This window comes from Hemitrygon akajei, chromosome 23 (genome assembly GCF_048418815.1).
Source record: "Hemitrygon akajei chromosome 23, sHemAka1.3, whole genome shotgun sequence".
Taxonomy (NCBI): domain Eukaryota; kingdom Metazoa; phylum Chordata; class Chondrichthyes; order Myliobatiformes; family Dasyatidae; genus Hemitrygon; species Hemitrygon akajei.
The window spans coordinates 31223378-31241999 of NC_133146.1; the positions used below are offsets into that span (position 1 = coordinate 31223378).

Consider the following 18622-nt stretch of genomic DNA (forward strand, 5'->3'; position numbering starts at 1 on the left):
CAGCTTTTGATGAACTTTGGCAATCAAGTGCCTGATAAAACTGAAATCAATAGGCACCAAAGAGGAAACACCTTGAGCCAAACCACGTGTAAAGGAAGATGGTTGAGATTGTTGGAGGTCAGTCATCTCAGCTCCAGGATGTCACTGCCAGAGTTCCTCAAGACAATACCTGCGTTCAGCCCTCTCAACTACTTCATCAATGACCTCTCTTCCAGACAAAGTCACCTTTTAGAGAAGGGGGGGATGTTAGCTGATGACTGCAGAATATTTAAATTTCACTTATAATTCTTTAGTAAATGAAGCCGTCCATGCATGTGGCAAGGCCTAGACGGCATTCAAATAAGAGCTGATATGTGGCAAGAAACATAGAAATCACAAAAGTACCGTGCAATGTCTGTCACTAAAAAGGGAAATTCTAACCAGCTGTCATTCACTTTCCGTGATGTCTCTATTCCTAAATTCTCCGGTGTCAGCATCCTGGAGATCACATCTGACCAGAATTGACTCAGCTGGAGGAGCCACATAAATACCCTAGTTACAACAACGGATCGGAAACTGGGGATTTTATGACAAGTGAGTCAACTCTTAACATGGCAAAACATTTCCACATCTATGGGGCGCAAGTCCGGGCTATCATTCTACTAGGACTGTTCTCCAGTTTGAATAAATGCCATTCTAGCATCTTTGGAGAAGCTTAACACCATCCATTGCAAAGCAGCCTGCCTGATCAGCAATTCATCAACCACCCTAAACACTCCTTCATTCAACAGCATATGCACAGTGACTGCAATGTGTATGATCTACAAGAAGGGTCTTGGCTCAAAACATTGCTGTGCATTTCCCTCCATTGATGCTGCTCCTCGGATTTCCTCAGTTCCTCCAGCTTTTTGAGTGTCACTGCCTTTACTTACTCAGGCTCCCAAACCTATAAGGTCTGCCACCAGGAAGGACAAGGCCAGAAAGTACATGGGAACACCATTAACTGCAGATCTTCTCCAAGCTAAGCACTATTCTGACTGGGAAATATATTGTCTGCTCTCCAATGTTGCTAGATCTTGGAATTCTATAGAGTTACATAACATCGAAGCTGACCCTTCAGCCCATTTGGTCCATGTTGACCATCAACCATCCCTTTACACTAATCCTATTTTATTTGCGTCATCTACCGATCAACACCCGCTTCATTTTTGCATTCACCTAAATTGTAAATTGCCCTGCCCAATTAACTTTCTCATCTGCATGTCTTTGGAATGTGGGCAGAAACCAAACCACTCGGAGGAAACTGGCACTGTCACGGGGAGGACATGCAAACTGCACGCAGTCAACACCGGATGTCAGGACTGAATCTGAGTTGCTGGAAGTGTGAGGCAGTAGCTTGACTAGGTGTGCCACTCTGCTGCCCATTGAGCCTCATTAGCACTCTGCCAACTACTCTCATTGAAGAGCAGGCAGCAATACATCACGGGAAGCAACTATAATGTGTCACTGGAGGGTCAGAGGAAGCAGAACGATTTTTCATCCACTGCATTACAATGATCTTGGCTGTCCAGTGCTAGGAGTATTCCAACAGCTCTGTGGGGCAAAATGATGCCACCTCTCTCAGGATGACAATACTCAGACTACACAACTGCCTCTCCATCAATGCCCTTGTACATGTTTCGCATCCCAGCTTACATCTGTTCATCCTGAGAAAATACAGACTCTGCTGAGGTCCAGAGCTCCTAGTGTTCTGTCAGGGTCATCTGCACTGAAAGAAATCTGACTGCAGTAAATTAGACTCTTGACCTTATAATCTGCTTCGTTATGATCTTGTGCCTTATTGTTTACCTGCACTACACTTTCTCTGTAGCTGTTACACTTTATTCTGTATTGTTACTGGTTGACCTTGTTCTTTCTCAATGCACTGTGTTCTGATATGATCTGTTGGAACAGTATGCAAGGGAAGCTTTTACTGTATCTCAGTTCATGTAACAAAAATAAACCAGTTCCAATTCCAGTTCAAAATCCAATTCCAAATCCATCTTCCAGCCTGGCTGCCGTCATAGGGTAAGCACTGCATGGTAAGCACGTCTGTCAAGCCAATTTGCCAAACTGTCACCAAAGGTTATCAGCTGGAAGTTCCCCTTTTCTCTGCTTACCACTATTTCTGTTTAATCACTTCCCTGTCATTGCTGAATCCAGGTTTCACTGAAGTGTGTAGTATGGGTGACATTCAAGTCCTCAGAAAGATGGCATTATATATGGTACTTCTGAATCTGTTGAGGTTGAATGTAGCCTTAATTGTGTGTGTGTGTGTGTGTGTGTGTGTGTGTGTGTGTGTGTGTGTGTGTGTGTGTGTGTGTGTGTGTGTGTGTGTGTGTGTGTGTGTGTGTGTGTGTGTGTGTGTGTGTGTGAGTGAGAGAGAGAGAGAGAGAGAGAGCGAGCGAGCGAGCGAAAGCCCAGACAAATCAAAGGAGAATGCTGGCTGTATTATGCAGAAAACTGCATTGTATTGCAGATGATTCCCCTACATAGTTCTTGTCCAAAGCAAAAGTAACCTCTGATAGTGATGTACCTCAGGTTAACATATGCATTTACATTTAAAATCCCAAGGAAATTGCATCATTGTTTTGGTATTACTGAATCTACATCTTTGTCTCTAATGTAAAGAGATGACTTTTCCTGCCCTTTGGGAATGTTAGCTGATGCAGCCATTTCCATAGCAGTTAATATTGAAGAAAAATCTATATTATCCATAATATGCAGTAGTTGAACAACACCAAGTAGTGTTGTCCGAAACTTGTGTTCAGTGATAAGGAGGCAGCTGTGCCTGGTCCAGAAGGGCATTTGCTATCATGATGGCCCACAGCTGCAGTTCTTAAGGAACAAGGATCAATTTTGGGAAGTTTCCATTTCTCTTTGTGGCACAGAATATGGAACTGCTGCCTCATTGCTCAAGTAACCCAGATTCAAAACTGACTTCTGTTGCTGCCTGTGTGGACATTACACTTTCTACTTACAAGTGTCCCATTTTCCTCCCATGTCCCAATAGTATGCAGTTTGGTAGGTTACTTTTCTACTCTAAATTCCCCCTCTTGTGTGGGCGAGGCAGAGTTGATGGCCGTGTGGAGCATATTAAATGGGGGTAGTGTTTCATGTTGAAGACTGAGTGGGCCAAAGCATGTGAAGGGACAAGCAGTTAAAGGGTTCAAAATATATCATTGCCATTTTTGCATTGTTTCCCATGCAGTTAAGTTAGTGAGTGAGTTACAGCATTTACGAGCATGTTGCAAGTGGGAGGTAAGTGACTGGAGACAAAGACCCAAAGGACTGGATTACACCAATGTATGTTTATAACAGATGTTTCCTTCGCCTTGTGTTTGATATTTGCTGTTAGAGAGCCATAAAAAGCAGTGGTGCACAACCATAATGCAGGGAGAGTTAGAATGATGATCCAAAATATCTCTGTGGGGCTGCTCATGAGAAACACTTTAACCATGCCTAGTTAGATTTGGTTATATTTATGATATCATAATTGCTATTGCTATTTCAAATGCAGAACTGATAATGAATTATTAAATTAGTACAATAAAGTCACTTCATCTCTGGTGTCCTTCACTGCCTCTCCACTGCTTTCCTTGCTCCCCACCCTCATTGCACCACTATCGGTATTTTCCACTGTGCCAACAGCATGTCTCCCTTGATGTTGTCAGAAGCATTTGAGTAGAGCTGGTGAGGAAGAAGGCTTTATTCTTGAAAAATCCCTTCAAAACAATCCAAAAGGGACACCAAGTCCTTATAAAACCCGTGAAGTAAGCCCTGTGCAGGTTTTGTAGTGTTAGGCACTCGTCCTGACTGGGCTGTTCGGGTGATAGCCCATTCTTCCAGCCAACCGACATGGAAGCGTTAACCCAACAGACATTAGGACATCACAGAGCTGCCGATATGGTGAGTTCAGGCAACCAGCCCAAAGTAATTGTGTCAAATGCAGGTGGGCAGGATGGATCCATCCTGCAGAACATATGTGCCCATGCGCCCAACGTTGTCCATCACAGTATTGTTAAATGATTAATGTTGTGGTGGAGTAAATGAATACAGTGCGGGGTCCATATAACCACATCTGGAGAAAGGTCATTTGGCAAGGATGTACTTGCTATGCATACCAAACCCATCACTTAATTCTTGATGATGTGATTTATTGGTTTAAATTTGTGTAAGGATGATTCCCAGGTCAACAGAAAAAATTAACTGAAAATGCTGGAAATGCTCAGCAGGTCAGGCAGCATCTGTGGGTAGAGAAGAGATTAAAGTTTCAGGTGTAGGATTTTTCATTAGAACTGTTTAATGAATCTTCTGGGTATTACATGGAATCTTCCTAAGGTGTGGTTGTTGATACGGCAATTATCTTTAAAGACATGATGGCGTAATGACACAGCTGGTAAAGCCAGTCCATATGGAGTCTGCATGTTCTTTTTGTGATCACTAGGTGCTTCAATTTGATCCAATATTCTAAAGACATGAGGCTAAGTAGATTAACTGGACATTGTAAATTGTCCATAGTGTGTAGATGAGTCGTAGTATCAGGGGATTAATGGGAATATAGGGATAACAAATGGAACTAGTGTAGATGGGTGCTGGATAGTCAACATGGACTTGATGGGCTGAAGTGCCTGATTTTTTGCTGTATGACTTTATATGGCTTTATTGTAAATGAGAACCATTGCTATTGTCCATCTACTTCATTAAATTCCATTGGCAGCTGGTGAATCACAAATCTCTGGCAGATGACTATGGTCTCTAGGTTAGGAACCAGCAGATTGCTTAGAGCCTGCCATGTTGAGACTGGTCATGATTTGGACAAGCATGTGGAGGTGACAAGTCCTTCAACCCATCCACAGTTAGTACTTCTGACAAATGACTCTTGTGTTTAGAGTAATAGAGTCACAGAAAAGTACAACACAGAAACATGCCCTTCAGCCCATCTGATCCACACCTAACCATTTAAACTCCCATCATAATTTTGTATACCTCTATTGTCTCCTCTAAATCTACGTTCCAATGAATAAAATCCTAACCAACTCCATATCTCCTTAAAGCTCAGGTCCTTCAGACTCAGCAAGATAGTTGTAAAATTTCTCTGTATTTTTTCAACCTTATTTACATTTTTCCTGCCGGTGTTTGACATATTCACTTTGTCTCACTGACAGCATTTACAGACCAATACACTGCTCCCATGGTAACTTGCTCATAGAATCCCGAAACTGTGCTGTGTCTATATGGTCTGGTGTTGCCGCATTTAATTGCCTTTGATGCCTGGAGACACAAAAAGTGACCAAAATAAAATCTCGAGATTCTTATACACATCTTGGTATTATGTTCTAAAGGAACTGACATTGCTCTCTAAGTATAAGGGATTTGCTAGATGCTGGAAATCCATCATTCTGATTAAGAAACTTGGTCTGAAAAATCAATTGTTTATTTCTCTCCATAGATGCTGCCTGACTTGTGAGTTTCTCTAGCATTTTTGTGTGAAATGCTTCTCTATCTGTCTCTGCTATTTACCTCCTCCCTCCACAAAACCCCTCTCCAACTCTTAACACTCTTCCTCCACTTGCCTCTGCTTTTAGACAATGGCTGAATCACCATAATGACCAGATTGTGGAGCACACAATAAACCGCAGCCCTCTTTGAGACTATCACAGGATACCTGAAGCTCAGTGCAATCAGTGAAATTTCAACACTTGCTAGCCTTGAAGAGCCAAGGATAGCCCATGCTTCCCAAGAGTGAGGTCTCAGTGTGGTGGTACCGTGGACTGACAGATAATGACTGAGTCAGCAAGCTCTAAAAATTTAGTGTCGGCCATGAGAAGTTTAACTACATGGTTGTTAATGTTCAGTGACCTGAACTACATGAATGTTCTGTGACTGTTGGTCTACAAGGCAAGTCTACGGTTTGTCATTGTATAAACTTCCTACAAGGTCATGGTCCCTATATATCGACACACACACTCCAACTGAAGGTCTTTGCTCAGAAAGGTTGTGTAGGACCTATGGCTCTGTAACTCTTTCCCAATATTAGCAATGAGAAGAGGAGTATGAGCTTATTGGGTGGGGAGGATCCTTGATGCTTTTGTGTGGTAGCATTTGTGTAGATGTGCTCAATAGCATTGATTTGAGCTATATCTGCTACTTTTTGTAGGCTTTTCTGTTCTTGGGCATTGGTGTTTCCATACCACGTCGTGGTGCTTTCCACTGTGCATCCATAGAAGTTTGTTGAAGTTTTAGATGACATGCTGAATCTGTGCAAGCTTCTAAGAAAGTAGAGGCACTGCTGTACTTTCTTTGAAATGAGACTTCTGTGCAGTTCCTCTGATTTGGTAATGCCCCTCTCCAACACCGATCCCCTAATGAGTACTGGATTATGGACCCCTGACTTCTTCCTTCTGTAGTCAAGAATCAGCTCTTTGGTTTTGCTGATGTTGAATGAGAAGTTGTGTAGCACCACTCATCCAGATTTTCAATTGCCCTTCCCAATATAGAAAAGCAAACAATACCACCCCCATCCTTTACTAAAGCATCTACACATTGATAATCAAGTATCATTATCCAGTAATGAGATCTTCATGATACCTTTTGTATTCGTGGTTGTTTGACCAAGGCTCCAACTTCAAAGGGATGCTAGGTATGGAATACAGGAGTCTAGAAACTGAAATATTTCAGCAGTGGAGACATCCATTACCTGTGTGGCCGAGTTGAAGCTGGTCTGATCCTCGATTAATCAGTGGGTGAAATTGAAAACTCAGTGGCAGAGATCAGAGGATCTTGAGGTCTGTTCAGTGGTGAGGGGCCTTTTCATGAATAAAATGGCAGGGGATGGGACAGGAGAGCAGGTGAGAGTGAATGGGTTGAATGGTGAGTGGAGGAGCTTAAATTTTTCTTCATTGAGCCCTTTTTGACCCAGGATCAGAATGTGACTACTGTTCTACTCCACTAAGTTCAAAACAATATTGTCAGATGTTATACATGTATTTGAAAAAGATCAAATTTAAGTTCAAATTTAATTGTTATTCAACCACACAGATATCACAGAAACATGTACACAACTGAACAAACAGTGTTCCTCCAGGGACACGATGCAAAACATAGTACATACAGTCGTACACAGCACATATCATTAGCTCCCTACAAAACAAACATCCTGACAGTCACTTCATAAATGCTGGAGGTTTCAATCATGTTAACCTGCAGGATGTTATACACAAACTCCACCAACACATCACCATGGCCACTAGGGGAACAAACAGAGTGGACTATGTTTATACAAACAGAGGCTATTCCATTCTCTCACCTTGTCCACTCGGACCACAGCTCCATAATGTTAATCCCAGCATACTGACCACTGAAGCTGGAGAAACCAGTCAAGAAGACCATCACTGTATGGCCTAACAAGGCAATCTCTCTGCTTCAGGACTAAAGAGGTCCAAAGAGTCAGCCACAAATGGAGAAGATGCAGACTTTGAGGAATAGTCCTCATCTGTCACTGACTTTGTAGACGATGTTCGTACCTCATTAATGGTCATCTCACAGCCCGACCAGAAGCCTTAGCTGAACCCAGAGGTGTGCTCCCTACTAAAACCTTGGGACGTTGCTGCCATTATCTCTGTATGAAAGAATTTTACACTTGCAGAACTAAACAGCTACCACTCAGTGGCACTGATGCTAATCATCATGATGTGCTGGACTTCCTAACCAACAGACCTCCCTCCCCATTAGTCTCAACGTGGCTGCCCCACAGAGCTGTGTGCTGAGCCCACTGCTGTTCACTCTGCTCAGATATGACTGCACGGCCAAACACCCGAGTGATCACATGGTCAAGTTCATCGATGACACAACAGTGAATCGAATGGAATTCAATTGTCTTTACAACACACTTCATATACATGAGGAGTAAAAATCTTTATATTACGTCTCCATCTAAATGTGCAATTTCTCATAATTTATAATATATATTATGTACAACAGGATAGTCAATAAAACAGAAATATAGTTGATGAAGTTAGATGAAATACAGTTAGATGAAGGCATTCAGAATAACATCAGCAAGTTTGCTGATGATACTAAACTGGGTGGCAGTGTGACATGTGATGAGGATGTTAGGAGAATTCAGGGTGACTTGGATAGGCTGGGTGAGTGGGCAGATACTTGGCAGATGACGTTTAATGTGAATAAGTCTGAGGTGATCCACTTTGGGAGTAAGAACAGGAAGGCAGATTATTATCTGAATGGTGTAGAGTTAGGTAAGGGAGAAATACAAAGAGATCTAGGAGTCCTTGTTCATCAGTTACTGAAGGTGAATGAGCAAGTGCAGCAGGCAGTGAAGAAGGCTAATGGAATGTTGGCCTTTATTACAAAGGGAATTGAATACAAGAGCAAGGAAATCCTTTTGCATTTGTACAGGGCCCTGGTGAGACCACACCTGGAGTATTGTGTACAGTTTCGGTCTCCAGGGTTAAGAAAGGACATCCTGGCTGTAGAGGAAGTGCAGCATAGATTCACAAGGTTAATTCCTGGGATGTCCAGACTGTCTTACGCAGAGAGATTAGAGAGACTGGGCTTGTATACGTTGGAATTAAGGAGATTGAGAGGGGATCTGATTGCAACATGTAAGATTGTTAAGGGATTGGACAAGATAGAGGCAAGAAATATGTTCCAGATGCTGGGAGAGTCCAGTACCAGAGGGCATGGTTTGAGAATAAGGGGTAGGTCATTTAGGACAGAGTTAAGGAAAAACTTCTTCTCCCAGAGAGTTGTGGGGGTCTGGAATGCACTGCCTCGGAAGGCAGTGGAGGCCAATTCTCTGGATGCTTTCAAGAAGGAGCTAGATAGGTATCTTATGGATAGGGGAATCAAGGGATATGGGGACAAGGCAGGAACCGGGTATTGATAGTAGATGATCAGCCGTGATCTCAGAATGGTGGTGCAGGCTCGAAGGGCCAAGTGGTCTACTTCTGCACCTATTGTCTACTGTCTATTGTTTATTGTTGTGTCAGCATGAATTAAGCAGTCTGATGGCCTGGTAGAAGAAGTTGTCCCAGAGCCTATTGGTCCTGGCTTTTATGCTGAGGTACTGTTTCTCAGATACTAGCAGCTGGAACAGTTTGTGGTTGGGGTAACTCGGGTCCCCAATGATCCTTCAAGCCCTTTTTACGCATCTGTCTTTGTCAATTTCCTGAATAGTGGGAATTTCATATCTACAGATGCACTGGGCTGCCCGCACCACTCTCTGCAGAGTCCTGCGATTGAGGGAAGTACAGTTCCCATACCAGGCAGAGATGCAGCCAGACAGGATGCTCTCAATTGTGCCCCTATAGAAGGTTCTTAGGATTTGGGGTCCATATCAAACTTCTTCAACGGTCTGAGGTGAAACAGATGCTGCTATGCTCTTTCACCACACAGCTAGTATGTACAGACCATGTGAGATCTTCGGTAAAGTTTATGCTGATGAATTTAAAGCTTTTCGCCCCAGATCCATTGATGTCAATAGGGGCGGGCTAGCCTGTCTCCATTCCTCCTGTAGTCCACAACCAGCTCCTTTGTTTTTGCAACATTGAGGGAGAGGTTGTTTTCTTGACACCACTGTGTCAGGGTGATGACTTCTTCTCTGTAGGCTGCCTCATTATCATTTGAGATTGGGCCAATCAGTGTAATGTCATCAGCAAATTTAATTAGCTGATTGGAGCTGTGGGTGGAGACACTATCATGGGTATACAGAGTGTAAAGGGGGGGCTTAGTACACAACCCTGAGGGGCAGAAGTGAGGGAGCCCACTTTTATCACCTGCCGGCAATCTGACAGGAAGTCCAAGATCCAGCTCTACAAGGCAGGGTGAATGCCGAGGTCTCTGAGCTTCTTGTTGAGCCCAGATGGAATTATGGTGTTGAATATTGAACTGTAGTCAAAGAACAGCATTCTAATACAAACATCCCTCTTCTCCAGGTGTGTAAGGACAGTGTGTAGAGCTGTGGCTATTGCGTCATCTGATGATCGGTTGTGCCAGTAGGCGAATTGTAGAGGGTCCAGTGTGTGTGGTAGCAAGCTACAGATGTAGTCCTTGACCAGCCTCTCAAAGCATTTGCCTATTATTGAAGTGAGTACAACAGGGCACCAGTTGTTTAGACATGTTACCTTGGTCTTTTTAGGTACCAGAACAATGGTTGTTTTGAAGCAGGAAGGCACTCTGTACTGGGAGAGGGAGAGATTAAAAATGTCTGTAAATACACCTGCCGCTGGTGGTACCTATCACCAACAGTGATTACCGAGAGTAGGTAGAAAACCTTAGGGCCTGGTGCCGGGCAAGTAATGGTTATCGACTTCAGAAGAACTCACACCACTCACATCCCTCTTTATATCAGTGGCTCAGCAGTGAAAACTGCAAGTTGTTTCAAATTCCTAGGAGTGCACATCTTGCACAGCCTCTCATAGTTCCAGCATACACTCTACACAATCAGGAAAGTTCACCAGTGCCTCTACTTTTTGAGGAGGCTGAAGACAGCTGGACTATGATCCATACTGACATCATTCTTCAGCTGCGCAATAGAGAGCATCCTAACAAGCTCCATCACTGCCATAGTATGAAAACTGCACTGCGGCAGACAGAAAGACTACAACAAGTAGTCAAAATTGCCCAAAGCATCACTGGCACCAGCTTACCCACCATCAATGACATATATACAGAAAGATGTTGGAAAAGGACCAGTAACATCATGAAGGATCCCACCCACCCTGCTCATGGACTGTTTGTCCCACTCCTATCTGGAATGAGGCTACATACCATCCTCGCCAGGACCACGAGACTCAAAAACAGCTACTTTCCCCAAGCAATAAGACTGGTCAAACACTCCACACCCCCAACCACCACTATGCACAGACATTCCTGTGCCTCGTGACACTTTATGGCCATACAATCTGTCTAAATAATTTATGTATTTATATTTGTTATGTTTTTAAAAAAATATTATTGTGTTCTTTATTCCAGCAGCAGCACAGTTTGAGGCACTGAGGCACAATACAGCTTTTCAGCCCACAATGTTACGCCGAGATTTTAACCCACCCTGAGATTAACCTAGCCCTCCCTCCCATGTAGGCTTCCATTTTTCTTTCATCCATGGGCCCATCTGAGAGTTTCTTAAATGCTCCTAATTTATCTGCTTCTACCACCACCCTTGGCAGGATGTTCAATCCTTTGTGTAAAGAAATTGCCTATGATGTCCCCCCTATTCTTTCCTCCAGTCACCTTAAAATTATGATGCCTTGTATTAGGCATTTCTGATTTCCCACTCAATCTATCCCTCTTATCATCTTGTTCACCTTTATCAAGTCACCTCTCCTCCTGCTTCATTCCAAAGAGAAACGCTCCACCTTGCTCAACTTACTTTCATAATCCATGCAGCATGTTGGTAAATCTCCTCTGAATTCTCTAATGCTTCCACAGCCTTCCTATAATGAAGTGACCGGAACCAAACACAATATTCCAATGTGGTCTAAACAGTTTTATGGACCTGCAACGTTTCTCATGAATCTTGAACTCAGTCCTCGGACCCATGAAGGTAAACACACTATACACCTTCTTAACCATCTCATCAACTGGTGCAGCAACTTTTCCTCTGTTACAATAGCCACAAAACATTAAAAAAAACCTCTACAATGCGATAAAAGATTCTAGATTAGCCTTATTTGTAACGTGTACATCGAAACATACAGTGAAATGCATCATCTTTTGCATTGTTTTCTGCAGGGGTGTCAAACTCATTTTAGGTCACGGGCCGGACTGAGCAAAATGCAGCTTCATGCTGGCCGGATTAGTCGGACGCGTGCGAACGCAGCTTTCGTTGCCTCCGTTTTTTCAGCCTGCTCTCATGTGCCTCAGTCTCTGCTATAACTACAAAGTGTTTCACTTTACAAATTCCGTTTCTTATGAAGAAGACTGCCAAATAAACACTAAAAACCCTGAAAACCTGGTACCTGAATAAACTCAGCATTAGTCATATCATACGCCATAGGCGCTTCGATTACTGGGGCCAGCTTTAATAGTAATTAGATATTATCCCGCAGGCCAAAGATAATTCCACCGCGGGCCGGATTTGGCCCGCGGGCCTTGAGTTTGACATGTATGTTGTACTGCTTCGGATCCAGAGCAATAATTATTTCGTTCTCCTTTGCACTTGTGTACATGAAATGACATTAAGCAATCTCAATATAGTAACAGTAGCATATACAGTCAAAAAAAGCTATTAGCACTAGTTCTTGAGTGGCATGGTCTGAAGGTTGAAATTGACTCCAGCTCTCTCCTTTGGATGCTCCACTCTGCAAACAAGTTGCAGCATACCAAGAGTACTGAAGTAGGTTGTTGGCCCAATTCTCTGGATTGGGCCTTTATACACATCCTTCTGAATGAGAAGGTTGCCATGTACTGAAGGATATCTGACAAAGTCAAAGGAAATTTATTATCCAAGTACGCATATATCACCATATGCTACCTTGCAGGCAGTTATAGGAAAATAAAGAAATACAATACAATTTATGAAAAACTACACATGAAGGCTGACAAACAACCTATCTGCAAAAGAAAACAAAACTGTGCAAATACAATAATGAATAAATAAATAATGCTGAAAACATGGGTTGCAGTGTCCTTCAATGTGAGTCCGTAGGTTGTGGAATCAGTTCAGAGTTGAGGTGAGTGAAGCAGTTCACACCGGTTCAGGGGATGATGGTTGAAGGGTAATAACAATTCAAAGGTGGTTCCTGATGTGGTAAAGGAAGCAGTAAGTTTTCTAGGCAATCTGAGCAGTAAGTCCTGGCCTGGGCATTGACAAACACCCTCCTGCTTCTTTTCTCCGGAATGCTGTGAAGCCATAGTCTTCTGCATTACTGTCTTCAGATGAAGTACTCAGTCTCCTTAGCTGCTCCTCTGAGCATTGGGCAGAGCCTCTGTATTTAGTTGCATCTTCTCCATTGTTGACAGCACAATTCATATTCAAGTTTTGTATCCAAGATCCTTATTTGTCACAAGGAATATATTACTATCCACTGCTTCAAGGTCATTTAGTTGCCATATGTGTAGGCTGAACTTGCCCATTTGTGTCATATCAAATTAGATCTGGAGTAGGAAGACCAGCCTCTGATGCAGAAATAACTATTGATCTCAGACAGTGAGTGGAATCGTCAATATTCCCAAGGGTCGCAGAGCTTTCTCTCACACATCTGACTTTCAATTGGTGGAAAGGATCTGTGAATTCAGGAGCAGAGGCACTCTCCACATGAAATCTAGCATTTGTTCTGATTAAGTTTCTGGTTGGTGATGCAGGCTCCCATCACCCCCATCCCACCCCAACCTTGGAACTTCATTGTGCAGCACCTGGCAATGTCTAATACCATTGAAAATGAAGGATAGATGGTTAGGCACTGTCTTGTTGGATAAGGTCCTTGTTTAACACTTTTGTGACACGAATGTCACTTGCTATTTATCACTTACCGTATTATGAAGGTTATGGCTGCTCTATTTGCTAATTTCTTGCAAATGCAATTGAATATTGTGCATTTACCAGAGATCATCCTTATTTTTAGCCTTATAATTCAAGGAAGGTTATTAAGAAGTAAATGTGCAAAACTATAGTAAAATGGTATATGCATTTTAGACTTTTATTCTGTCTTCTGCAAGCTGAGCTTTAATAAATTTCTGTGTAATAGCTGATCGTTACCCCTAAGGCATGTCTTGAATAATAACTCTTCAAGCAGTGAGAGATTATTCAGAGGACTGTGAATTCTCCTTGTCTTTTGGTATTCCACACACACCATGCTATCACCTGAATTGATTTTCCAGTTTGGGAAATTATAGATTTCTTGAGCCAGAAATATTGTAATCAACATGCAGATACGGTATCAGGAATAAGCTTCTTGCACTACATTCACTCTCATGAATATTAAACAAAATATAAAGAAAATTATTTCTGATAGCGACTGCAACAATGTGATTTTACAATCAATATCTGTCAACCTAGATCAAATTACCAGAGGCTTGAAAATTTTACCTAAATTAATGGGCATCATTTCTCTTTCAAAGTCGTGCACGGAAAGTAGAACATTGTTTTCTAATATTGCTGAAGTCATAATGGAGCCTGCAAATTACTTCTAACCTAATGGAAATGGCCTTATTTTCTTGAGAGGAATAAAAGTTGCAGTCATGTCATATGTCCATGTTCAGAGTCTTTCAGTTGATTAGGTTATAAATACAAAGCTGCAGCTTTGAAGATTTAATTTTGGGAAATCTGCCCTTGGTGTCCGAGAGTAAGAGGATACTTAATTGAAATGGCAAAATCCAGTAGGGGTCTTCACAGAGTGAATATGGAAGAGGATAATTCCTGTTGTGGGAAAGCTAAAACTACAAAGTTACGGTTCAAAAATATGGAGTCAAGTCAAGTGGAATTTATTGTCATGAGCACAATTACAGTGAGGTACAGGTATAATGAAAAACCTGCTTCCAGCAGCATAACAGGCATTTGACAACACATAAAACATACTGTAAATCAAATATATTATACTGTCAGTGAAGCAAACAAACTGTACTGAACAAGGTATTTGTGGGGGGGAGGGGAAGCAGAAGTCTATGATAGTGTACCGGGAGGTTCATAGTGTTCCATTGCAAAGGCAGGATTAGGGCTGTGTAGGCTGATTCAAGAACCTCATGGTTGTAGGACAGAAGCTATTCCTGAAGCTAGGTCTGTGATACTTAAGATTTCTGTACCTCCTGCCCAGTCTTACTTTAGAAAGAAATAAGGGGTATTTTCATTCTCTTAAAAAATATTTGGAACTCCTTTCCTGAAAGTGTGAGGTGAATATTTTTAAGGCAAACACAAGTGGATTCTTGAAATTCAGGGGGTGAAAGATCAATGGGTAGGAGGTAGGAGTTAAGGTTACTGTGATGTCAGTCACAATCTTATTCAAAGGTGATCACTTTATGATTAAGTCTATCCTCATCTGGCAGTGTTCCATCAGACTATATATTGTATTCTAATGGCTGTGTTACTGCCTTCAGCCACTGACTGAGCGTGAGAAATTATTGAGGATGGCTTTACATGGCTGCATTTTGTGAGATCACAACTTTGAGATGAAGAAAAAACATCATTCTGTTTTAAAAATGTTTTAGCTGTTTTCTTTAACTGTTTCGGATTGATAATGTGAATAAGAACAAGAATTAAGAATGCTGTATCAAGTAAGAGGAGATAAGTTTTTCTGGAGCGCCTTTTCTTTTTGTTAATTATTTAAATCTATTTTAATGTGGTTTGTACATCACCGAGTGCCATGTTAACAGGCTGCGCAAATGGCTTTGCCTTCTATCAGTGGCTGAGAAACTTAGGATCCTGACGCCCGCCTCCCCCTGCCCCCCTTGCCCTCTGCACCACGCTGCCAAACCCCAGAGTGTGGAAGCTCAGTGTGGTCACATCTAGCTGAGGTAAGGGTGGATGGATGCAACTGATAGGCCTAACCTGGACGTATGTTGTTCAATGTTAAAAAAAAAAGTTTTCAAAGTTTTAAGCAAGTTTATTATCAAAGTACATATATGTCACAAATACTACCTTGAGATTTATTTACTTGCAGGCATTTACAGAAAAATAAAAAATACAATAAGTAAATAAATACATAAATGCATTCAGCAATGCAACAGGATCTGCATGTCATATTAAAATAATTATGTTTCTTCTTCCTCAGGCCACTGATCCAGATGCAGGTATTAATGGGCAGATTCACTACAGTTTGGGAAACTTCAATAACCTTTTCAGAATAACGTCAAATGGTAGCATTTACACAATGACGTCACTGGACCGAGAGACCAAAGATAGGTATGACCTGCTTGTGGAAGCTTCAGATGGAGCTCAGAATCCTCGCCGCTCGACCTTGACTGTCCCGATCAGAGTCCTTGATGTTGATGACAACAGTCCTGTTTTCTCACAATCCACCTACATTGTGTCTGTGCCAGAGAACAATGAAGCTGGAATGGTCATTCTGCAGCTACAGGTAAGCTAAACCAAATTGGTGCACGGCATGAATTCACGGCATTTATAGCCTTGTAACTGTTTCTACAGGGAAAGCATATGCTGGGACAACTATTATATTCATTGGAAAGAGATTTGTAATCAATGTCTTCTGACCAATCTCAAATGAACATCATGGCAAACAGAGAAGGCACAGTTGCCAAGAAGAATTTAGGACCCCATTCTATTGACTCATGCTCTGACTGCAATCATGCCCCTTCTTCAGATCCAATAGACTTGCTCCTTTCCAGACATTTACTGTGACTTTAAAAAAAAATATATTCTAGAAACCTAACCTCAAACCAATCTCTATTCACCTCAAACCTACTCTGTTTCATTCCCCGTAATAATACCAATGCCAGTCACTTGATTCCAAAGTCAGTTCTAGTTTCTGTTTAAATTTTACTTGAAGTCATTCTTGAATGTGATCTATATTTGATTTACGTTTCTTTATCGTTATGTGTTATCTCCCTGAAATTTAAAGGAATATTTACTAGAATTTGCAGACAGTGAAAGAACATGTTTTTATTTTGCACATGTTTAGCTTAAAGCCTAGACTCTTGTATGCTTCAATGGTGCAATAATGAGCTTTGCCTCCAAGTGTGTACTTACATAAAACGTGCCTGTAGCAGATGAATGAGTGACAGAGTTGGGGTGTTGGGATGACTGGAGTCCTGGAGTTGAAGTGACTAAAGTCATCCCAACCACCTACACCCATTTGTTCTGTAGATTAGCTTCACTGCAGAGGATGGTGGTTAGAGTTGAAATGCAGTATTGTGGCAAGAAATGCTGAGAAAATCATTGAAAAAATTATACTCTCTTGTTTGATACCTGATTGCACTGGAATTGAGTCACTTGTGGCCAACCAGATGTAAGAGGGATTCTTCATGGTCCTTTCAATTTATGAAGTATGTCTTGTCTAAGATCAAAGTAGGCTATACTGTATTTGATGGTTAATGCTGCTTCCTGCATTTCTCTTAGTTTGGTGGAATGTTAAGTTAAGGCAAGTTTATGGTCATATAAATCAGATTCAGAATTAGTTCTAATGAAGGGTCTCTGCCTGAAACGTCGACTGCTTACTCTTTTCTATAGATGCTGCCTGGCCTGCTGAGTTCCTCCAGCATTTTGTGTGTGTTGCTTGGATTTCCAGCATCTGCAGTTTTTCTCTTGTTTATGTTCAGCATTAGATTTATCACTGATATATGACATGAAATCTGTTCTTTTGTAGTAGCAGTGTAGTGCAAAAACAAAAATCTGTAAAGTACTGAAAAAATAAGGTTGCGTTTCCAACTGTTCTGTCAGAGAATTGGACCACCTATAGCCAACATGTTAAAGCTCTGGAGAGACTGTCTCCAAAACATCTTCTGAATTAATTTTCAAGATAAACAAAGCAATGTCAGCATCTTCTCCCAGCATCACATCCTTAAATTGTTGAGGATCTAATTACTCCTACTCATTGCTACATCATCCACAGATACTGATACTGATGTTAGACACCCAAAACAGGGGCTCTATTTCAAATTCTGTCAGTGCAAGTCTTGCTGAAAGGACTGAGAAAATGCTTCAAGGATGCTTTCAAATTCTTCAGGGAAAATCCTCAGTTACTTGTTGAAATCCACATAAAATGTGGAGAGCTGGAGAAATGTTAGCCATAGTAGCGGCTATTGTGGTACTATTATAGCTCGGGGCATTGGACATCAAAGTTCAATCCCAGCGTACGCTGTAAGGAGTTTGTTCGTCCTCCCCATGAAATGCATTGGTTTCCCCTGCATGCTCCAGTTTCCCACCAAAGTCCAAAGATGCACCAATTAGTCAGTTAATTGAACATTGTAAATTGTCCTATGATTAGGCTAGGGTTAAATCAGGGGGCGCTAGCTGCCCGGCTCGAAGGGTCTATTCTGTGCTTTATCTCTAAATAAATAAATAAACAAACAAACAGATGGATAGATAAATAATTTTTTTAAATGGGATGCCTTTGGACACACATTTAGCAGAGACGGGAGTGCACTGTCTTTTAAACTCACTGTCCCCCTACTCTGCCCACGGCAGAGTCGTCATGTCCCACAGTAGCTTTTTTTTGCTCTCTCAGAACCCACATAATGAGAATGAAAATAAGTTTCCCTGATCTCACGGGACTGTAAGGAGGCAAAATTTATAAAGCACTTTCCACATGGAACGTATTACTCATTGGAAGACCACAGTCTGCTTACAGGAATAACATCTCACCGACAATCAGCATAGGCACACCTCAAGGATGTGTGATTTGCTCACTGCTCTACTCTCTCTCTACATTCATGACTGTGTGGTTAGACACAACTCAAATGCCATCTATAAATTCACCTGTGACATATTGTTGGCAAAACCACAGATGGTGACAAGCAGACACACAGGAGTGAGATAGGTTGACTGGTTGAGTAGTGTTGCAACAACACCAACAACTCATCGTCAGTAAGACCAAGGAATTGATTGTGGACTTCAGGAAGGGAAAGTCTGGCAAATATCCACCAATCTGCATCGAGGGATTAGCAGTGGAAAAGGCTGAACAGCTTCAAG

At 41.8% G+C, this 18622-nt stretch overlaps 1 protein-coding gene across 2 annotated transcripts in view; it reads left to right on the forward strand.

The window, feature by feature from the left end:
• pcdh15b (protocadherin-related 15b) overlaps positions 1 to 18622 on the forward strand; it is a 1734278-nt gene that overhangs the window by 1394057 nt on the left and 321599 nt on the right. For both annotated transcript variants that reach the window (XM_073027317.1, XM_073027316.1), the window contains exon 25: positions 15747 to 16052. In XM_073027317.1, the coding sequence (XP_072883418.1) occupies positions 15747 to 16052 (306 nt within the window). The remainder of the gene's footprint in view (positions 1 to 15746; positions 16053 to 18622) is intronic.